This window comes from Impatiens glandulifera, chromosome 7 (genome assembly GCF_907164915.1).
Source record: "Impatiens glandulifera chromosome 7, dImpGla2.1, whole genome shotgun sequence".
Taxonomy (NCBI): Eukaryota; Viridiplantae; Streptophyta; class Magnoliopsida; order Ericales; family Balsaminaceae; genus Impatiens; species Impatiens glandulifera.
Window position 1 is genome coordinate 27,021,011 of NC_061868.1, and position 24,272 is coordinate 27,045,282.

The 24,272-nt window shown below is 31.1% G+C and overlaps 1 protein-coding gene across 1 annotated transcript; it reads right to left on the reverse strand.

Annotated features, from left to right (window-relative positions):
• Positions 1-9,136: 9,136 nt before the first annotated feature.
• LOC124944672 (DExH-box ATP-dependent RNA helicase DExH6) lies at positions 9,137-18,705 on the reverse strand. The gene is made up of 14 exons (XM_047484989.1): positions 18,416-18,705; positions 17,913-18,003; positions 17,460-17,769; positions 17,240-17,314; positions 16,851-16,895; positions 16,163-16,253; positions 16,016-16,074; positions 14,889-15,050; positions 14,325-14,377; positions 14,176-14,209; positions 13,822-13,911; positions 12,747-13,736; positions 10,690-11,769; positions 9,137-10,046 (listed from the first exon to the last, which is right to left on the reverse strand). Exons 1-14 carry the CDS (start codon positions 18,549-18,551, stop codon positions 9,576-9,578), a joined length of 3,687 nt encoding a protein of 1,228 aa, XP_047340945.1. The 5' UTR covers positions 18,552-18,705; the 3' UTR covers positions 9,137-9,575.
• Positions 18,706-24,272: the final 5,567 nt, after the last annotated feature.

The following is a 24,272-nucleotide window of genomic DNA, read 5'->3' on the forward strand; positions in this document are numbered from 1 at the left end:
CGTCTGCGACAGATGCACATTCGTTTGCGACAAATTCACATTCGTCTACGACAGATGCATTTTTCGCCTGCGACCTTTTGGTTACTTGGTTGTTTGTACAAACAATGTTAGTTTGCTTTCTGACATTGTGATTTACTTATCAGATAACTCAGCACAAGTGGGCATGACCCTTTATGCAGTATGTTGATATTGAAGGTCTTGGGTTGGATGACTACTATGAGTTAAGGTACCTTTTTCTTTTCTGGTTTACATTTCTATTGATTTTAATGTTGGAAAGTGTGTATAGGTTATTGACAGACCTATGTACTTCAGTACTATAAAGAATCAAATGGAGGCCAAGGATGGAACTGGTTATAAGAATGTCCGTGACATTTTTGCTGATATGAGGCTAGTGTTCGACAATGCAATGCAGTATAACGATGAAAAAAAACGATGTTCATTTGATGGCGAAGACTTTGTCAGAAAAACAAAGACATTTTTACAATTATTTAGAACATTCAAATTAAGTGTCTTACAATAAATGATACATGGTGATAATTTAAATAATGATGAGAATGATTAAATCTTAGTACCCAGCTCCAATTGATTGTTTTCAAATAACACTCATTTTATGTAGAAAACATTAATAATATAAATATTTTGATTAATGATTATTAGATTGGACAGTAAATTATTAATTATCAATATCATGACATGTCTGATTGGTTTAAATGAAACTTAATTTCTCAACACATATATCAACAATTAAACATCATTTCTAGTAATCTGATATCAATAGAAATGGTTATGACAAAAAAAACTGCAACAACAAACACCACCACTCAGTGATGAAAATAAAACCATTTTAATTCACAAACATATCAATCAATCAAAATCTCATTCTTTGGATTCAAATTTATAATTGTTCCTCTTTTACCTAGCATTTAAATCAAACTCACCTCTCATCACGTCAATCGTTTTGCCCATTATCAGTCTCCTCGTCGTTCATAAAATTCTCTGAAGGTTCTCTCTGATCATCCCTTTGTGCATTCACCTCTCCACACACATTGTTATTATAACCCATTTCATTCGGGCTCACTCCATCCTCAATGCCCATTCTGTGTGCCCCAAAAACATTCATACGTACAAGCTAGTGAAGTGATGCTCATTCATGGATTATAGACATCAAAATAGCACATGCATAGACTAGTAAACAAAGCACAAAGTGGAGATTGAGAGATACATATCGCAATCGTCGCAGGCGAATATGCATCTGTCGCAGGTGAATGTGCATCTGTCGCAGATGCACAGTCGCCTGCGACAGATGCATATTCGCCTGCGACAGCCTTCGACAACCTGCAACAGCCTTCGACAGATGCATTTTAAACCCAAAACGATCCAATCAGCCAATAAACCTAAACCTAAACATAAACCTAAACAATAAACACTAAAACCCTAATCATTCTTCCATTTCAGCATGCGTAGAAGGTAAACGAAAGAAAACGGGAAAAACTAACCTTCAATGTTGGATAGTCGTTCGTTCTACTTGGATCATCGTCGTCGGGGAGGGGGAAGAGGCGGACAGTCGTCGGGGAGGGGGAAGAGGCGGACAGTCGTCGGGGCTCGGACAGTCGTCGGGGCTCGGACAGTCATCGGGGGTCGGGGGAGAGGTGGGGTTTCGTGGGTTGGATATCGTCATCGGGGAGAGGTGGGTCGTGGGGTTGGATCGGTCGTCGTCGGGGAGGGGAGGAGGCAGTTTGGAAATATGAGAAGAGGAGAGAGAGAGAGGGAAAACTGAAGGGGAGAGAAAGGAACCGGGAAAAACTGTTTTTTTTTTTATTATTTTGAGGACAAAAATGTCTTTTTCCATAAGCAAAAGATTAAATTTAAAAAAATTACTTGACCTATACTAAATTTGAAAATAACCTTAGTCAAATTTCCCTTTCACGATACCTTTTCAACAATACAATGGTTTCATATTAATTATATTATGATTTAGATCAAAATTAGACGATTACTGCTTCTCTAACATAACACAGTTAAACAATTCAATTATTTTAAAATAATGATAATATGATTTAGATCAGTACGATATAACCATATAAATAGTCGTTTTAATATTATATAAAATATTAGTACACAATAAAACTTAATTTAAAGGATGGGTGGAGGTTTGACTAATGAAACATAGTAATGACTTGTAAGCTTCTTCTCCGCAATTAATGCAGAGATCCAAGCATTCCTATTTAAAACCACTTGTAATAATAATTCAAAATGTATTTTTGACATTTTGTTATAGACCGTGTGTGTGTTTTTGTTCATTAAACAACTTATCTATTAATAAATAACACTTACTATATTAAATATACAAGTAACTATTCCAAAATTATGTTTATGAAATTATTAATTATATATATATATAGGCATTTTACTATAAGAGTGTTAATTAATAAGTATATATATATATATATTATAAATTAATAATTTAATAAATGTTCAGGGAGAGATCGATTTGGAGCGGGTGTTCGAGCGTTTTAATTTTTAGGCTAGGTGCACATTGAGCTTGCCTCCATTAGCTGTTCCGTTTTTATCACAAACCTTGTTGGTTTGCCATGTTCGGTTTGCGTTTGTTTGTGTAGTGTAGGCATAGGTTATGGGGCACTTGTAAAACTCTCTCATGACACTAACTGACCACAGAACGATTTCCTCGTATTCGACTTTGTCGAATGAGTTCCAATCTTGCTCGAATCGGATTTTGAATTGGCAAATGATTTGCTCGCTCCTTTCATTGGTCTTGAGAATAGCTTGAAAAGTGTCCTCAAAAGAAGTTTTTCAAGCTAGTGACAATAACTTGAAAAGTTTCTCTTGAAGAAACTTTTAGTATAATGATACTATCATCGGGTTCGGGATCATTTGCCTCATTATTTAGTACAACTTCAATGATTTCTTCGTTCGTAAGAGAGATTCCATAATTGCATTATCGCATTATTCTCTTTCGAATAGCTCAGAAGATGTTCAACATCCATCACATTTCTTTATCACAATTTAGAAAGAAGTTTAGTTAATTAAAGTTTACATAAAAGTTATAACTCAAGATGAATCTCAAGTTGTTGTTGAGAAAACTCAAGATGAAAACACTCAAAATTTTAAAATTGAAACAGAGAATTCTAAAGCCGATAAAGAATATTCTAAAACCGATGTGGAGTTTGAAACTGAAGATAAGGAAGACAAGAATACAAAAATTCAAGTTGAAGATAACAAAGGTAAAAGTCCAGAAAATCTCAGAAACAATTCTTTCTATCAAATCAGAACGGGCTAGTACAAAGAGAGAATTCAAAATGAGAAATAATAATATTCATCATCCTTTTCAATACAATCTCTTTTTATCGTAAGAGGAAGAGGAAGAGGAAGAGGAAGGAGAAGAAGGACTCTCAATGAAGATAGATGACATGCGAAAATCCCAGGCTGGGATGATTAAGTTTGAACGTAGTCTTTTCTATTTGTAATCTCTGTTTTTTTAGAATGTATGAATGCTACTAATCAGTTTTTTTAAGATCTTTTGATTGTCATCCTTAATCATAACTAGGGTTTGTCTAGCTTTGATTTATGACCCTCTCACTTTTGGGATTTTAATAAAATGGTTTTAATCGTTTTTCAAAAAAAAAGTTATAACTACTTTGTGTTTCAGGTAATTTGAACATAACAAAATGATATAATTAAAAAAAAGTTTAAGAATATCATCTAAATGAATTAATATTCATTTATTGAGGTTCTATTCGAACAAAAATTTGTATTTAAAAATTAATTTATATTTAAATTCTAATTCCAATTGTTCCAAATACTTCTATTATAAAAATTTAATAACTCAAAAATAACCAAGTTTAATAATAATAATAATAAAATATTATAACTATTATTAGTTTTTGTAAGAAATAAATATATAATATTAAATAACATTAGACTAAAAATAAGTTGGACAGGGCCTATGTTGGGCGGCTTGTTCAGAGATAAAATCATGAACTTTTCTATGATTTAAGCAAAAGCTCAGACGAAAATAAAAAATCCTAGGCCAAGAGCTAGAGAGTCCTCATGTGTCTTTGTGGTCGTGTCTCTGTCTCAACAAGATGAAGGTTTGAACTAATAGTGACCTGATCTGAACTGGTTTTCTCTCTACACATAAACCTTCTCTTGCAGTCTAGAAGAATTGGGGCAGATTGAAAAATAAGAAGAAAAAAGATAAAGAATACCACATAATCACCCTTTCGAACTATAATTTTTCGATAAAATCGTCAGGTCGGACCGGATGTTGACCGATTCAAAAGGTTTACAGTGTATATATAAACAAATAATGATACTTAAAGTTAATAAGGCGCCAAAATAATCTATATCATTCATTCTCTACTCTCTTTCTTAATTATTATTTTTTTCTCTTACCATATATGTATATAATATATATATATATATATATATATATAATATATATATATATATATATATATATATATATATATATATATATAAATATAAAACACACAAAATATTTAATATTAGTATAAGAGATATAATTTTTTTTTAAAATTTTTTTATGTGTATGAAAAAATTACATAATTTATATATACTTATTAAAAATCTATCTTACAAAAATATATATACATACACAAAATTATAAAATTATTTTAACAATCATAAATGGTCTAGTGGTTAAAGTATTACCATTTCATACTAAAGACTATGGTTCGAATCATTCTAAAAAAATATTTATTATATGTGATTGCGCAAACATTGATAGATGAAGCGGAATTGAGAATGTTGGCTTGAGAACACAAACATTGATGATAAAACCTAATGATTTATGCCTAAAGGTGTAATCGAATGTTTAAGAATGCACTCTCGAATTTTGTTATTAAATAATCAAAATCATTATAGATATAAAAATTATAAAAAAACTTAAATGAATTGGTTAGATATGTTTTTAATATTAGACTCTAGTAGAACTTATATATTTGATATTGGTAATTTGATCTAAAATTCATTGTTCGAAGATTTGTTTTATCGAAATTACTTTTATTTCCATCTAATGAATGTTTTCAATTTATATAATTTTGGGTAGGCTTAAAAAATAACAAAACAATTTTAAATAAAACGAGCGGATGAAAGTATGTTTTGTCATATTGTTTAATAATTAGATAAAATAAAATATTGAATTAAATTATAAAGTCATATTTGTAACGTAATTTTTTTTTGGGATTTTTTTATCATTACTCTTGCAAATGCACAGGCTACATGCTAGTTAAAGTTAAAAATCGGACCGTCCAATAATTGTTTCGCGGTCGGACTACCGGACCGATTGGACCGTCGATCGAACCGCGTATTTTAAAACTACGTATATAAAATATAATAGTATAGATTTTTTTTTCTTCCAAATATTAGTTTTTAGATATTATTAAATTATTTTAAATTTTAAATATTAATACTTAAAATTTAGATGGTTTATTTGATTAATTCACTTTCTTTTTTTATCTTAAAATATTTAAATTATTAAAGTACTTAAAAATTCAATATTCATATATTAAATTTTTATTTTATTTTATTTTATTTAACTTCTAAACTTAAACAAATCATCTTGATCAATTAAACGCATTCTTGGAACCAAACCAAGCAATCTGCCGTTTCCTAGGTTGATTTGTTGAACAAATTAGACAAATCTCCGAGACTCCAACCTATATGCTCATCTTCAAATTTTAAAATACAGTAAACGTCAAATTAAACGTAATTTATTTCAAACCTAAAAATTCATTTTCAAACTCAAACAAATATTTTAGGAATAATTCTTTTTACATCAATTTTTAACTTTTTCAATAACATATATTTATCAACTTTACAAATTAAATCCCAATATTTTTTCAAAACCGCGCTCATTAAAAAAATTATGACAACCGGTCCATTTTCGCACTATTTGAACAATATTAGAGAAACTAGCTAGTTCTAATTTACCAGATTATTAATCCTATTTTATTTATTGTCGTTAATTTTTATTATTTATGTTGTATTTTTGATTATTGTGGAAAATATTTTATTTTTGAGAATTGATTTAGTAATTTATAAATATCTTTCTTAAATTTTATTCATTTTTATAAATTTATGATATTTAAAAAATATTAAATAAAATATATGAGGATTAAAACAAAAAATTAAATATAAAATTTACTTAAATTAAAAACTAAAGGACTAAATGAAATGTTTGAAATAAATGATATAAAATGTTAATATTTAAATCAAATTATTTATAAACTTCAGGACTATTTTAAAATTTAATAAAAAAAATTGCATTTATGAACCGTGCGTTCGGATAGAAGGAAGAAGTACTCAATTTGCCTATGAATTTGCTATTAGGTTGAAAGCAAAAAGGGTTTGCGTATGGGTTTGTGCTTCCGGTTGAAGTTGGTCTTAGAGGCCAAACAATATATGGATGTGATGTATATAAACTGTAGTCATTAGATAACAAAGTTAAATCATTTATATTATATTATTTGGATATTAATCAAATTGAATAAATTGACTTCCAACCAAAATTTTGATGTCTCAATAGTAAATATTTTATAATTCCTAAAAAGATAAGAGTAATAAAAATAAAAACATGACTAGAGTACAACTTAAAAAATGTGATCAGTAATCAACTTTCTTTGATTTATTTTGAATCTAGTAAACAGAAATTAGTAATCAAAATAAAATTTAACAAAATTAGACCAACTTTGAAATTAATCATCACTTGATTTTTTTCATGAGAAGTCGAGAAATTAAAGTATTGATTGTGAAACATTTTTAAAACATTTTGATTTAGTTCGCACTTGGTTATTGGTTATATTCGAAAAAGAGTTGTCTCTACTATAAATTTTGTGATTTTAGAAAAACTAGCATGTATCACGTGCATTTGCACGAGTAATAATATAAAAAACCATGAAAAAATATTACGGTAAAATTTTTATGGGCGGGTCAACCCACAATCCGACTCAAGTATCCATTTATTCTCACATATATCTAAATTAACCACAGTTCTCGACCGACAATCCGGACACTTTAAAAATTAAGCATCATTATATATATATAAATTAGTTAGTTAAAAAGTAAAATTTTTATTGTAAAAATGTCACGCGTTTATCAAAATTTGGGTTAAATTAAAAATATAAAGTGTTATTAGCCTAGTTGGTTAAAAAGTTGTACTTGTTTTGTTAGGTTGCAAGATCGAACAATACCTATAGCATTTTTAATTTTATTTTTAGCCGTTTTAAATTTATGGGCGGGTCAACCCACAATCCGACCCAATTATCCATTTACTCTCACATATATTCAAATTAACCACAGCTCTCGACCCAGCAGGACACTTTAAAAATTAAGCATCATTATATATATATAGATATGATATTTTATTTAAATATTACTTTATATTTATAGTAGGTATAAATGAAACCAATTCTCTTATACCCACATTTTAAATAATTTTTTTCAAAATACTCACATTTTCATTCACATTCCCAAACTACTCAAATTTCTTTCTAAATTGTTAATTAATTTTTTAATTACACATCTTCCACGTTAAATTCATTAATTATTTTATTTTATAAATATAAATATATATAATTAAAATTAATAATACATATATAATTTATTTTTACTTAATTTTATAAAAAATAATATATATAATTAAAATTAAATAATTCAAATAAATATTATAAACTAAAATAAAACACATTATATACACCTTTAATATTATATTATATAAAAATTAAAATAACACATATATTACATAAATATTTAAATAACTCATATATTTTATTTTACTTAATTTTATAAATATAATATATATAACTAAAACTAAACATACTAAATTAAATAATTAAAATAAATATTATAAAATAAATAAAATACATAAAATAAACCTTAAATAAAATAAAATAAACTAAACCTTAAAATAAATTACATAAAAATTAAAATATTTATAAAGTATCAATTTAAAAAAGCTTTAAAATAAAATATATTACATAAACTTTAAAATATTTATAATATTTTACGTGTTATTTTAATATTTATTTAATATATATAGTTTTAATATTTATATAATATTATATTAAAATTTTATGTAATATATTTTATTTTAGTTTATAATATTTATTTGAATCATTTAATTTAGAATATTTAATTTTAATCATATATATATATTATATTTATAAAATTAAGTAAAAATAAAATATATGTGTTATTTTAATATTTATGTAATATATTTTATTTTAATATATAATATTAAAAGTTTTTATATATATATATTATTTTAGTGTATAATATTTATTTAAATTATTTTATTTATATTGTTTAATTTTAATTATATATATTTATAAAATAAAATAGTGAGTGAATTTAGTGTGGAAGATGGATAATTAAAAGATTAATTAAGATTTAGAAAAAGAAATGTTGATAGTTTGAGAATGAATGAAAAAGTAAGTATTTTAAGAAAAATTGTTCGAAAGATAAGTAGAATAGAAATTAGTTGTATAAATAAGTATAATAATCAATACAATCATGCATTAGTCTTTGTAAACATGTAATTGTGAGAAAACCAAATAACTTAAAAAATCATTGAAAAATATAAATTCCATAATTAATTTTCAAATATATTTTTTTATTTTTTTGACATTTCAAAAAAAGTTAAAACTGAATTAATTTTTAACTTTTAAAATGGTTTATTTGAAAATTCTATTCGGTAAATTTATGTAATGGTCCTTTTAAATTTAAGAAGCATGCAAGCAAAGTTGATTGGTTAACTTATGAAATTAGAGACTGTTTTGAAAGAAGGGTCATTATCAACTCAGTGAGACGATTTTAGGTTTACACTATATTTAATTTCCTGCAATTTGGCCCTTTCTTGCTAGATGAAAAGGAAGAAATTCAATTGTTAAATTGAATTTACTGCTTTGTAGTTGAACATTCCTTTGGGGTTTCTTGAACCAGATGATTTTACTAATAATGTTAAGAAGATATCAAAATAGAATGTTAAAACAAATACTTATTCTAAAAAACCGAACACGCAAATGGAGACTAAACAGGTTGTCACTTATACTAGGTCCAGCTGGTTTTGTCGGGGTTTCGGTGTTGCTTACACTGGTTTCCAAAAATAAAAACACAAATTGTTACTATTTCTTTCAAAAGTGGACAAATTTCTTGCATTTAAAACTAATCTTGACTCCAACTATGAACCCTTAGTAACTCTTACTCAAAAGTCAAAACCAAAACAAATTGCAAGTAGGGTTTCAAATTGGCAACAAAAGAAAAGCCATTTTTTCCCTTTTCAAAAGGGTCTAAATACAGTACACAACTGCTAGTGTTCCAAAGCCTGTTTGATTCATATTAAATATCATTTTGGTTCAAGAAAAAGAAAATAATTCAGACCTCATATCCTCCAAAGTTCATTCCATTGCGAAGAAGAACAGCTTTCGCCCCTGCATATCTGACAAGTACCATGAATGCACAATCTATGACGTTTCTGATATTGGAAGGTTCCAAGCACCAAATACTATGGAAAATTAATTCTCAACAAATCAAATTCACATTGGTCTAGAGTCATCACGTTGTCTCTTAGCAGAAATGCTTCTAGTAACTACATAGGCACCCGAACCACTCTGAGCCGTAGGATTAGGGGTCCCACTCTGAGCCGTAGGATTAGGGCCTCGTGGACCCGAACCACTGTGAGCCGTAGGATGAGGGCCTCGTTTAATCTTATTTTTCTTGGGAAATGTTTGACGCTGTGCAGGAGTCACGGAATTACGAGATTTAGGATTCCTTGGCACAGAGTAAAGAAGTGATTTCAGAAATTCGGTTGAACTCTTAACAGCTTGTTTTGTACTTTCAAGTTTGTTAGGGTCGTTTTTGTGTGCACTTGCAGTTGAAGTCAACTGTTGGTCAGCAGAGTTTTGTCCCAACAAGACATCTGAGAGGCCATCGAGGGAAAGAACCCTTGATATTGCATTTATTGACGACCGGAGAAATTCTGGAAGACCAATGTGAGGATTTTCTACCTGCAAAAGAAAATATATATAACACATTTAGTACTGATAAGGCTTTGGCCTAGTTCTCAATTATCCTACTATCTCAATCATGGGTTGCTCAAGTGGAAGGAGTCTTGCCTACGTGACAAGGCTACGGGACCAAAGGTCTCCACTAAGAATGCCCTTATTATATATAGTAGAGGTCGTGCTAGCTTTCTCTAGGGAATAAAACATGGTTTTCAAAATCCTACAATCTCATCATCAATCTCCTCATTCAAATCATCAATAAAACTACCATTTTTTTAGAATATATATACCCCTAACGTTTTTTACTAAAAATAACCCTATTTTCAATAAATAATAACCTAAACACTACAATGTTATTTTGAAATAACCTACTAGAGTTATCTAAATAAGCATCCTTGTTCAAACTTGGTTATTTTCAAATAACCTTGTTCGGTGTAAGTTATTGAAAATTGGGTTATTTGGGTGAAAACGATTAAGAGTATAAATAAATATATTTTTTAAAAAAAATAAGGATAATTTGGTTGATGATCCGAATAATTTGATTAATGAGGGAAATGGATGATTTGACGGTGGGTTATTATTTGATATTAAACGTAAACGGCAAGACACAAGATCAAACAAATAGAATGAATCAGGGGAAACTTACTATAAACACGGTTGCAGCAGATAATCTCTCTCTCAGACAATAAAGCTGAGCAACGTCAAGAGCAGTAGATTCAAACGAAAGCCATCGATCAATCACAATCTTAACTGGATTATCAGGCGAAGACATGATTCTCTCCCCACGTAGCTCAGCCGCCTTATTCTTCATCTCTATTTCATCATCCTCATCGTCAGAACCACTGATGCCGCCAGCATCATCGTCCACATCATCATCATCGATTGGAGCAGCAACCATCTCAGTCGCCAACAACAACAAAGGAAGTGGGGAGATAATACTACTATTCCTAATAAACATACCACCATCTCCGCGAGTAATTTCATCGTACATAATCAAAGTATCATTATTAGATTTCTTAATCGAGAACTTCATGTTAGTTGATTGAGGATGCAGCAGAATCTTATCGCCACTAGCAGTCTCAACAACCGATCGTTTTCCATTCTTAGCCGGAATAATTCTTCCCACCATCGGATACAAACCAGCAACAATGACCGAATGGAGTAAACCCGGATCATGAGTGTTCTCATTACAGCTAGATATATCTCCTCGAATGAATCCAAACCTAACCAATTCAATTTGGAGTTGTTTCCGCATAGCAGACAGCATGTGCATAGTGGCTGACGATACAAAATATTCGGAACAAAACTGAGCCTCAAGACCCTTATTCTTCGCGTTTCTCCAGCATTCATACGCGGCTACAACTGCCAATTGGTCACTACTCCCTCCATATAATGAAGCCAGTTCGGACCTGGCGGCTGTAGCTTTTTTTCTCTCGTCTGGTAACATTGGCAGAGTAAACGGATCTCTGAAATCAGAGGCACAGGCTAATGTTAGAGCAGGATCAAGGCACTTGACCATTATTGAGAAGAAGAGCATTTTGCTGGTTAAAGGATGGACTGGTAGAGAACCAAGCCTCTCTCCAAGCTGAGTAAGACTTTCGTCGGTTGATAAAGCTCCAATATCTTGGAGAACGAGAATAGCATTCTGTATTGTTTCGGACACTGGAGGATCCAAAGTTTTTTCAAGGAAGGCTGCAATTCTACAACTGGGGTCCAGAAGCTTAACCTGTTCATAGATCATATTATACCCAATATATGTGTAATTCTGTTGTGGAGAAAAGTGGAGAATAATGCAACTGAACTAATCAGAATTTATCAAGTAAGACAAAGGCAAGAAATTATACAAGCTTAGGGTGCATTTTTTTTAAATGTCAACTTTTATTAAAAAGTGCGCAAGATGCGTTCAAACGTTACAAAGGGGAAGGAAAAAATAACAAAACAAGAAATAATAAAACGACGTAAGAATTTTAAGTGCCAATAAGATCGAAAAATTCTCATCCCGTAGACACTTAGGGTGCATTTGCGTTTGATAAAACTGATAATTTGGTGCTAAATACTTAATTTAAGTGTCCAATTATTTAAATACCTGAAATATAAATTTTGAATAAACCAAATGAACATATCTAAATTAGAGTAATTGGCATGTAAATTGATTTGATGATATGTAAGTTGATTAATTTATAGTGTTAAAATTGTCTTTTGAATGCTCGAATTAAGCAAAAAAAAATAATTTTTTTTACCTTAAATTGAACTAAATCTGAATAATTAAGTGGTTTTCAGTAATAGTTTTCAAATGAACTTAATTAATCACTTGATAGTTTTCAAATGAACTAAAAAGGGCTTGTTTGATGTACCACTATCCCATCAACAATCACATCTTCCATCAAATTATTCAAATCATTGACTAATACCAAAACAGCATTGCTGTTCTAAAATTTTAAATGATAAAAAATATTTTAGTCAAAAATACAAATAAACCACTTTTTACTTCAAACAAGATTTGAAAAGGAAAAATAGGTTTATTTGCCCAAAAAAAGAACAAGATCAAACAAGCTCTTAGATTTTAAAACTAAACTAGATTTAAAAATATATACTATTTCAAAATAACAGCGGATCAAACAAGCCCCAGAACTCAATTATAGTATTGGTGGTATATAACAGACAACTCAACTTAATGTAAACATTGAAGGAAGTAATTATTACCTGTAAGCAGAGCTCTTCAATGGGAATCCGCTTGATTTCAGGCACTGGAAAGTCGAGCATGGAAGCAGCTCGAATTTTAGAGTAAAGGTGATAGCAGATTCCTGGTTGGCAACGACCAGCACGTCCCTCTCTTTGTTTAGCGCTAGCTTTCGATATCCAAGAAGATTGAAGTGTCGAAACGTTATTGTAAGGATCATAGCTCTTTTCTTTCATCCGCCCACTATCTATAACATAAACAATGTCGTCAATAGTAACGGCAGTCTCAGAAATGTTAGTTGAAAGGATAATTTTGCGGCATCCAGAAGGCGGTCTCTTGAAAGCCTTCTTTTGCTCCACTGGGGGGACCATGGAATGAAGAGATAAAATCAGGAATTTGGAAGAATCTCTGAAAATTGTGTTATTTAGTAGTCTCTCTCTAGTTTTATTTATATCATCCCATCCAGGAAGAAAAATGAGGATGGCACCATCCTCAGCTTCATTGCAGATCTTCCTTAATAATTTCTCGATAAGCATAAAATCGATAAGGTCGGGATTGCTGGTGGATACGTACTTCTCAAGTAACTTCTGCTCTTCCACAAAACTTGTGGATCTATTTTCCATGTGTTTTCTTATTATTTCAGCAGTTTCTTCCTGATTTTCTCGTCTGGCCCATTCTAGTGCATTTAATCCATCACTGTCTTGCAAAGAGCAGTCCACACCAACAGAGAGAAACAAACATACTGCACCAACTTTACCCTTTCCAGCTAAAACCATCAAAGGTGTCATTCCAGTTGTGGAATGCTGGTAATTCAAGAATTTTGACTCAGAAGAAATCGCCTCAACAAGGGTTTCAAATTCATTGGTTGACCATGCTATATCAATGGCCTCATCAAAGGAAGCGCTGTATTCAGTTTTCATATCAATGACATCATTAGAAGAAGCATAGTCAAGATGATTGTTTGATGATGCATTCAGTATCACAAGTACATCTTCCAAGTAGTAAGATTTCACCTGATACAAAAATGATTCTTATTAGGCCGTCAGTTGTGATAATAGTGAAGAATGTGACGAATAGAAGCTAGAAATTAGGTCTTACAGGATGAGTGAATCCAGGGACTTTGAAAATGGGACAGCCACCAAAATATTGTGAAAACCTATCAGCATCAATTGTAGCACTCATCAGCACCTGCAAAAGTATTAAACAGTGTCTATACTAAGTCTTCAATATTAACATATTCCTCAGATAACTGAGTGCTGCTTTTATGTCTTTATAATCGTGTGCGTTATTGTTGTTGGGTATAAATCCCTACATTCAAACTTGGTAGATAATGTATCTCAATATTGTCCTTATTAATGTAAAAAATAAATTTCTATAGACCACGAATAAGATTTAGAAGCTATTTCATGTGTTATGTGCACACTCAAGTTTTGGCCAATATCTTGTACTCACCAGACGCAGGTGAGGATAAAAAGGAAGCATGTCTCTGCAAAGGAGATAGAAAGTATACCAAAATTCAGCAGAGGAAAAGCACCCTATGGAAGACAAGTACTTTAATTGAAAATTAAGTGCAAGGAAAAGAAAAAGTAAAAAATTAATACCTTAGAATTGGTAGCATGAAATCGGAGTAGCGATCCCTCTCATGAATTTCATCCTATAAAGAGGGAAAAAGAAAAGAAAAAGGAATCACCGGCAGGTAGAAACCAGATCAAGGAAAGATGTCAACAGAAAACAGTTGTTTTTGTTCATATGGTGTGTTGCATTTTAGAGAATAAATGATGGCCAGTTATGTCCCATTCTCTTTTCAGTTTGTCTGCCATTGATATAACAGAATGTGGACGTTTAGCTCAACCAATTGAAATAAGACTATTTAGTACCTATAGCAAAATTACGCTGAAAATATAGTGCTTTAGGGTACACCTTTACTGGAAACAAATAAAGCATAAACAATTTTCAAAGATGTCAACATGAGATAGTCTTCATACAAACAGATCATTCATCATGACATCTAATATGTTGACTCTTATGAGCAAAACAAATCTGTATGCCAATCACAATAAGGAACATATACTATGGAAACCTTTCAATCATTAAAGCCAAGAAATACTCAAGTACTGAGTAATATAACTAGAGCAATTTAACATATAATAGAATAAAATCTTTACCACAATTATGTGAGTTATCTCAGAAACATTATCACCAGACAATTTTGTGGGTCTATGACTCCTTGATCTACAAGCGCCTTCAGAAACCAGAATCCTCAAAAGGATCCCATTGGTACAAAGAATGATGGATGAATTCCTCCCACCTTTGCTCTCTAGACGTATCTTCAAAATTCAATAAACAGAAACAAAACAAAAATTATACATTCATAGAATATTGAGGACAAAAAGCATGCAAGGAATGATGTGACAAAATATGAACAGAAAGAAACATTAGCAAACATAAGTAGTGCATATCAGACAAAGAATTTCCTCAGAAAGAAACATATGTTCTTTTGTGATCCTCCCTTTTTTCGTTTTCTTTTTTTCTTTGTCCTATTCCCACACTTAAAGAAAAAAACAGGGACGAATTGATTGTTGCATGTAGCATTAATATGAACAGAATAACTCCCATGTTTTCAAGCAGCAAAGAAAAAGATTCATAAGATGGTGATTTGTCTTTGTTGTATAAGATGGTAATTTTTCAAGCAGCAAAGAAAAACATAATAACTCAATGTTTTAACCCCATAGACCTTTTCATGATTTTATGTTGTATTTTAGGTCTCTCAGTGTATCCTTACGGGATGTAATTGGTACGACTATTCCAATGCTTACTCTTATTACATGGAAATCAAGAATCGTACCATTGAAAACACTGCACGGCTATGATGTCTAGTAAGTTTTTATGTATTGTCTGTAATTTTTATTGAACTTAAACGTAAATTATAAGTTATATCAGCTCTAGAAACTGAACAAAAAAAAGCATGAAAACCTTGTGGTGTGGTTGTTTGGCCTGTTACCATGTGTACCTAACTATACTCTCAGATCTTATCAATATGAGCCCATTTTGTCAAATTCAAACATGCAATCTACTTGAAACAGACTTCAATCATCATGGTATTATGACAGTGCCCACTGTCTTCTTACAGAAACAGGAATTCAATTGTTGTATTAATACAAATATGCAGCCTAATAGCAGGGCCAGTTAGACCAGAGAGTGAAAAATGAACTCACATGTTCTTTGAATAATGCATTGAATAGAATTCCAAAGAGAGAAAAGAAAATGGAGAATCAAATTAAACGAGTATTACCTTGTATCCAACGGTGTCTCCAATATCTTCACCTCGTTCAAAAGAGATCCTATCAGAAACTGCACAAAAAATGGCAATTATGAAGCATGAAACTTGTCTTCTAGCCCTTTATCTTTCTTTTATTTTTGCTAAACTATGGCTAGGCACCTGATGTGACCGAAATACGGCGTGGTTGGCTGCACACTATTTTACATGTCTCACCCCTGTACCACATACTATCCAGGATAAACTGTGGCACCTGAAATTCGCATTGACATAGTTATTTCAATCACCTCACTTGTCTAGAACGAAAGTATCTACTATAATTCATAAGCTCTTATCACCTTTAAAAAAATATATTTACATGTATCAATATGTTCAAGCTTGGTCAAATGGAAAAGTAAAGCACAACTCCAGAAATAGTAGGCACATGGCCTGACTTTTACAAATCCAGAAATCCTTGTACTAAAACTAAAGAGTGTAACTTTTATGACCAACAATTCGAGGTTGGGCAATTAATGTTGTATCTTTCCACAAGATTCTAAAACTTTTCATTTAAAAAGAAAGTAATATTGAATATCTGTCTGCTAACTGATAACTCCTCCTCTCATATGGTAAAAGTTACCAGTTAACGTCATCTTCGGTCAGCAAGTCAACCCGCTGGACTATTTCTATTCCATAGTTCTTCTTGAAAGAAAAGAAACACAAATACACAATGCTAAAATTGTCACTAAACTCCATAAACCAAATCCTGTTAGTTGGTGTAATATCAGCATTTAGGGCTTCTACCATGAAACATGTAAATGTTCTACACAATAAGAAATTTAAAGAGAACAAGAAATGTACAGAAAGATACCTGTGTGGTTTTACCACATCCAGTCTCACCACATATAAGCACCACCTGCTTTCCAGAAGGAAAAAATGACAAGTCCTTTAGAAAAAAATGTCTGCAGAATATATACAATAGTTCGCTAAATTTTTATAAACTTTAGGGTCAATATTAAGGATGGTATATTAAACAGGAAAAAATATATGCATGAAAGTTCTCCTCTGCCTATTCATTATGGTATTTGAGAGAAGGTTTCAATTTCACATATTTCTCAACAGGATTAAGTTCATACAAAAAATGACTATTACATGATCCCCATCTTGATCATGTTGGTAATGAATTATTTTAAGTTCACAGCCATAGCATGACAGGGTTGAAAGGGAGGATTAAGACCAATGCTTAAGAATATACATAACCTGATTCGATTGTACAGTAGATGTAATCATATCTCTGTAAGACGAAATAGGAAGTTTTGCTCTACCTTCTACAACCTGTTGAATAGTTAAAAGAAAACATCATTTTGTGCCAATGAGGTAGAAATACACTTATGAAATAACAACCAAAATATGGAAGTGTAATGATTAAGAAAGCCTGAGGTTCTAAAAATGTAACACTCAGCAAGTTAGACAACAGAACCTCTTTCAGTTTGGAGGATTCTTGTACTCTGGAAGCAAATAATTGCACTTTCTTCTTAATTTCAGCTGTATTCATCTTAGGCCTACAAAACATATCATTTGTTCTCTTCATTATTTTACTACTCGTTACACTGTTTCTAGCCACTTTCTTAACCAAGCCACAATCATCAGGAGGATAATCGGTAAACAGGTCTCCTAAAATATCCTTTGATTCTTCTGAGAAAGTGAAAGAAGTAAAATTTCCCTTGGCCTTCTTGATTTCATTTACAGCTGTCTTCTTCTTAATAGAAACTTGGCGCCCAAGCCCACGCCTGCACATTCTCAAGGAAAGTAAAATTTGTACACATCATACTTATTAGACAAACATATCTTACAGTTCCAAAGCTTAATATCCAAAGTAACACAAATACGTAATACCACCGTGCAGGTGTAAGGTCTAACCACAGGAACTTACCCTGAACTTTTGGATATTAAACCCATTCTCCTAGAAATTTCATGAACCAGAGCTCTTTCATGATTTGTCAGGTTGGATTCAAAAGTATACACTGCATAAATTATGGAGTTAGTCTAATGGCATTGATCATTCAAATAGGGACAAGAAACTAAAGCATTGATTTAGGTCCACCTTCAAATACTTATATTTCTATCAGCCTAGTTTAGGATTTTCCATGAACAAGATTTCTGAACTAAAACACATGAGAAGCAAAAGAATAAAACAAAAATATATGCAAATCACTCTTGTAATTAATGGAAACCCAGTATGCACCACAATCATATAATAAATGCTCAAAATTCCAATAGATGTATATCTTGACACAGCGGCACAAAAAAAGACTAAATAATAATTTCATTTCTATAATAATTCCATTTCTATAATGCATTTTCATTGAGTGACGAACTTGGGAATGAGAAATTTGAAACTTGAAAGTTTGGCGGTTGATTTTAAGAATGTCATACCATCATCATGTGACGAACGAAATGTTTCAAGAATTTGGGATATGCGAATCCGAGAGGCTTCTTGCACATTAGGGTTTGTCCCCTTATTCTTGTTCTTCTTCTGAGACGAGGAGGAAGGAACATTAGATTCTGTCATCGTAAATGCGGCTGTTCTTCTGAGGTTCCCGGAGGCGCAAAAAATCGTCTGGATTTGAGAAATTAGAGCCAAGGAGAAAGAGGAGTATGTACTCTGTGAGTTGGATTCGACAGTTTATGCGTCAATTCGCCCCCTTGCTGAGAAAAGAGCGGCGGGGAAGCTGATTTATTTATTTTTATGCAAGTTCTGGCAGGGGGGAAAGCCAAGTATACCCCTTAACCTATTATACAATTCAACATCACCTTCTAAACTTCAAATTATATGAATTTTACCTTCATACATTTTTTTTTTTTATCAAAATCAAACATGTAACAATTTTTGTTACCACCATAGTTTATTTCTAAGTAGACCCTATTATTTAAACTAATTTAAACAAAATATCAAAATATTATACTTTTTAAATATCATTCGTTTGACGAGTATTTTGCACATAACCATCTCATCATATTATTTGGTCTCTCTTCACTTCGGTCAATCAACAATTTCATTCGCATAATTAAGCATCTTTATATTTTAACTTCGGTCAATCAACAATTTCATTCACATAATTAAGCATCATTATCTTTTAACTTCGATCGCATTCACATAATTAAGCATTATTATTCCTCAATTGACCTTTCATAATTAATCTTGTGAACTCGTCCCGAGCATTCGCACTCAACTATTTTATCATATCACTAACTTTTTTCACTTTGACTAATTTCAATCGACCTTTCACAACTAATCTTGTGACCTCAATCCAATTATTTTGCATCAAACTATTAATAACATTTTTTTACTTTGGCTAACCAACAATCTCATTCACATATTAACTATCATTATATTTTGTTTCTCAATCGAACTTTCACAACTAATCTTTGTGATCTCACTCCAAATATTTTGTACTCAATAATCTCATCATATCACCATCACTTTGATAAATCAACCATTTCATTCACATATTTAACCACCACATATCACATTGTTTCCCAATCGAATTTCCATTAACATTTGACAATTAATCTTGTGACCTTGCTCCAAAAGTTTTGTACCCAATCAACCTTTCACAATCTCAATCAACCTTTTACAACTAATCTTGTGATCTCATTCTAATCATTTTGTACCCAACTATCTCATTACATTAATAACATTTTCTCACTTTGACTAACCAATAGTATCATTCACGTATTAATTACTATTATCTCTTGATCATCAATCGACCTTTCATAACTAATATTATGACCTCACTCAAAATATTTTGTACACAACCATCTCATCATATTATTATCATTTCGATCAACCAACGGTCTCATTCACATATTTAACTACCACGTATCATCTTATTTCCCAATTGAACTCTCATAAACATTACATAGTTAATCTTGTGACCTAACTCCGAATATTTTGTACAAACCATCTAATCATATTACCATCACTTTGGTCAACTAATCATCTCATTCACATATTTAACCATCACATATCCTCTTGTTTCCTAATTGAACTTTCATTACTAATTATGACCTCATTTCGAGTATTTTGCACCAAATTATCTCATCATTATCAACTTTTTGTCATCATTTTGGTCAACCAATAATCTCATTAACATATTTAACCAGTACAAATCCCTTTATTTCTCAATCGAACTCTTATATTACTAATTTCGTTACCCAATTTTGAGCATTTTGTACCGCAACTATCTCATCATTATCGAGTTTTTACCATCACTTCACCAACTAACAATCACATTCACATATTTAACCACCATTATATATTGTTTCTCAATCAACTTTTTAGTACTACTCTTGTGATTTCATTTTGAACATTTTGTATCTAATAATAAATGTAATATATTTAATATAATGGAGATCCCTAAATTAGTAAATCTCAATATAATCAATTTAATATATTGAGATCTCTAAATTAGTGGATCTTAATATGATAATCTTGTATATATATTTTACATCATTGGAATGAGACTTTATGGTATCAGAGCTTAGGTTTTTTTTTTCTCTCTTCCGTTGCGCCCTAGCCTAACGGTCTATTTTCTCTTTTACGTTCATCTTCTTTTCAATCACTTTTCTTTTTCGATGACGAGTAACAAACAAGGATTTCATCCGGGCCTTGCCATTTGCAACATCAAGAATCATGTCTCTATTATTCTTGAGTTGGAAAACGTTCAATACACAATATGTGTAGAGTTGTTCAAGATCCATGCTCGTTCTCATCAGGTCCTTTATCACATCATCTCGTCGGTCCCTATTCTACCACCGCCATCGACGGGTGAAGAGAAAATATGTGGCTAACTCTCGATGTCACTGTCCTTCAATGGATCTATGTCACAATCTCATAGGATCTCCTTCACACGATCTTGAAACCAGACTCTACAGCCGAGCAAGCCTAGACACGGCTATGTGGGATTTTTCAAGATAATTATCATTTCGTGGGGTTTCCCTCAAGCAAGAGTCTTCCACCACTAATGGCAGATTTTCCTAGGGTCTCGGCTCATTGTCAACGTCTCAAAGTCCTGGCCGATCAGTTGAAGGTGTCGGTATCCTAGTCTTGAACGACTGCCTCGTAATGCAGTTGGTCGTGGGCCTTGTAGAGACATACAATGGGGTGGCAACGTTACTCCTATAGAGTGATCATTTACCTCAGTTCTACCAAGTGCGCTCCATATTGATTTTGGAGGAATCTGGCTTGGCGAAGCGAGTGACCTCTAGTTCGACACCGATGTCAGGTGTAGCTCTTGTCTCCAACACTTCTAGGACGAATGGGTCACAACATATGTCATCGTGTGAATCTAGGCAAAAACCAAAGAAAAAAGAACTATTTGAATTATAAATGTAGTATATTTAATAAATTGGAGATCTCTAAATTAGTGAATCTCAATATAATAAATATAATCAATTTAATATATTGAGATCCCTATATTAGTGGATCTTAATATGATAATCTTGTATATATATTTTATATCAAATTTAAAGGATTACAATACTTTCTCATTCCAAGGATGTAAAATATATATACATGATTATCATATTGAGATCCATTAATATATATGGATCTCAATATGTTAAATTGATTATATTTATTATATTGATATCCACTAATTTAGGGATCTCCAATATATTAAATATATTACATTTATTCAAGGAACTTTTGATTTTAGCTTTCATTTGTCTCCATCCTCTATTACATCCCTCTTGGCTTACATTGATGTTGACTAGGGTGGGTGCCCGGACACACGTCATTTGACATCTGACTACTGTGTCTTCTTAAGAGATAATCTAATCTCTTGGTCGGCTAAGAGCCAAACCACTTTGTCCCGTTCTAGTGTCGAGGTTGAGTACCGGGCGGTTGCTAATGTGGTTTCAGAAACGTGTTGGCTACAAAATTTACTCCTAGAACTTCATTGCCCGGTTCTCACTACTACTCCTATTTATTGTGACAATATATGAGTACGATCTACCTCTATAGTAATCCCGTTCAACACCAACGGACCAAGCACAATGAGATGAATATTCACTTTGTTCGTGAAAAAGTCTCTCGCAGTTAGGTTCGAGTTCTTCATGTCCCATTCCGCTTTCAACTTACGAATATCTTCACGAAGGCTTTTGAGAGTTATTTTTGAAAATTTCGATCCAATCTCAGCATACATCGTCCACCTACTTCGGTTGTGGAGGTGTAATAAATTTGATATATTTAATATATTTGAGATACCTAAATTAGTAGATCTCAATATAATCAATTTAATATATTGAGATCCCTAAATTAGTGAATCTTAATATCATAATCTTGTATATATATTTTATGTCCTTGGAATAAGAAAGACAACGTATTGTATTCATTAATCTAATAATCTCATTCACATATTTAACCATTACATATACACTCAAATGTCTCATCATTACCAACTACTTATCATTACTTCGGTCAACCAACCATCTCACTATTTATTCATATGAACTTTTATAATTGTTTCAAACTTGCACCTAACGAGATTCATATATTATATTTTATTTTTTTTATTATGAAAACACTTTAACCATTAAACCACTTAATATTTTAGTTCATATTTATATTTATTTTTGTATTAATATAGAATTGATATGACTAACAATTTAAAATAAATCACTTAACTTACATTAAAAAAACATTATTCTCTAATATTATAAAAATTAAAAGTTATAATAAATTAATAAATAAAACAATATTGAAGGTTCGCCGTTGTATATTTATAAAAATATTTGACTGAATTAAAAATATAATGGAAGTAACATAGTTGGTTAGAGATTATAATGATAGGTTTCAAATTCAATAATTAAATTTATCATTTTTAATTTTATATTTTTTTATATAATCGTTTCAAATTTTAAGGGAGAGTCAACCCACAAACCAAAACCCGATTCAATTACGTTCACGAAATGGATCGTGCATTGTGGTACGATTATGAGTGTTCAATATTTGGTTTGAACCGAATATCCAACCGAATTCGAATTCACCAAATTCGAATAAACCGAATTCGAATTCACCAAATTCGAATAAACCGAATTCGAATTTCATTTTCGGTTTTTAAATTGAATTTCAAATCAATTCAAATTTAAATACGGTTTTCGAATTGATTTTTGAGTTAGAATTTCTACTCGAAAACCAAACCGAAAACTGAATTCATTTTTATTTTTTATTATTTATTTTATTATATATAATATATAATAATTCCTTCTATATTCTCTAAACCTAATTGCTCAGTCGTCCACCTCATATATATTCTATAATCTGAATATCCTAATATTATAGTTGTCACCTCCCTCTTTATCTTTACTCTCATATAAAAGAGTTTTCAACTGTCCACCTTACATCCAGTCTGCTCACCTAAAAAATTAGACTATTTATCTAATCTTGCAATCTATGCCCTTTGAAGTTTTTATCTATCTAATCTCGATATCTCTAAAGCTTCTTCTTTGTCAAGACTCTTAAGTCTTGATCTATCTCTGTCAATCAACACCTATTTCAAATTCAAGATTTATCTTCGTCGTTCAACATCCATTTCTACCTTTCAACATCTGAATTCAAATTTTGTTTTGAATTAGAATACTTCGAATTCAATATTTTGCAATAAAAAAAAGAAAATCGAATTCGGTTCGAATTTGAATTATTCAAAATTCGAACCGAAAATCAAATTCGAATTCGATTCAGTTTTATTGGAATTCAAATTCGCTTGATGGCCCGTCGAGCTTTTCGAGCCTAATCATATTTTTTTATATTTTACTTTTTAATAAAAATTTGAAACATACTCATAAGACTATCTATGGACTTATTGATTATGGGCCTCCCCAAAATCCAATTATTCAACATAACCATTTCTATTTTGTTTTCCAAATTCTAAATTCTCATATGACTCTTTGAATGGTTTGATTGTGCTTAGTCATTTCCTGTTCAGATTTGTCTACAACAATTGTAGATCGAAGATTGGTTATTTGTAGATTTTGATAAATGGAACTAGTTAAGAAAACAAATCTACTATAAAATTTAAATTTTGGAATAGACTTTATATTAACAAAATATCTAACTTTACCCGATAATATTATTTTTTGTTAATCATTATACAAAAATATTATATTTATTTAATATAACATAAAATATACATAATAGTGAGAAATATTACCAATATTATAGGTATATCAAAAATATTGTACTGCAATATATCGAGAATATCGATTTTTTTGGTATACAAGAAAAAAG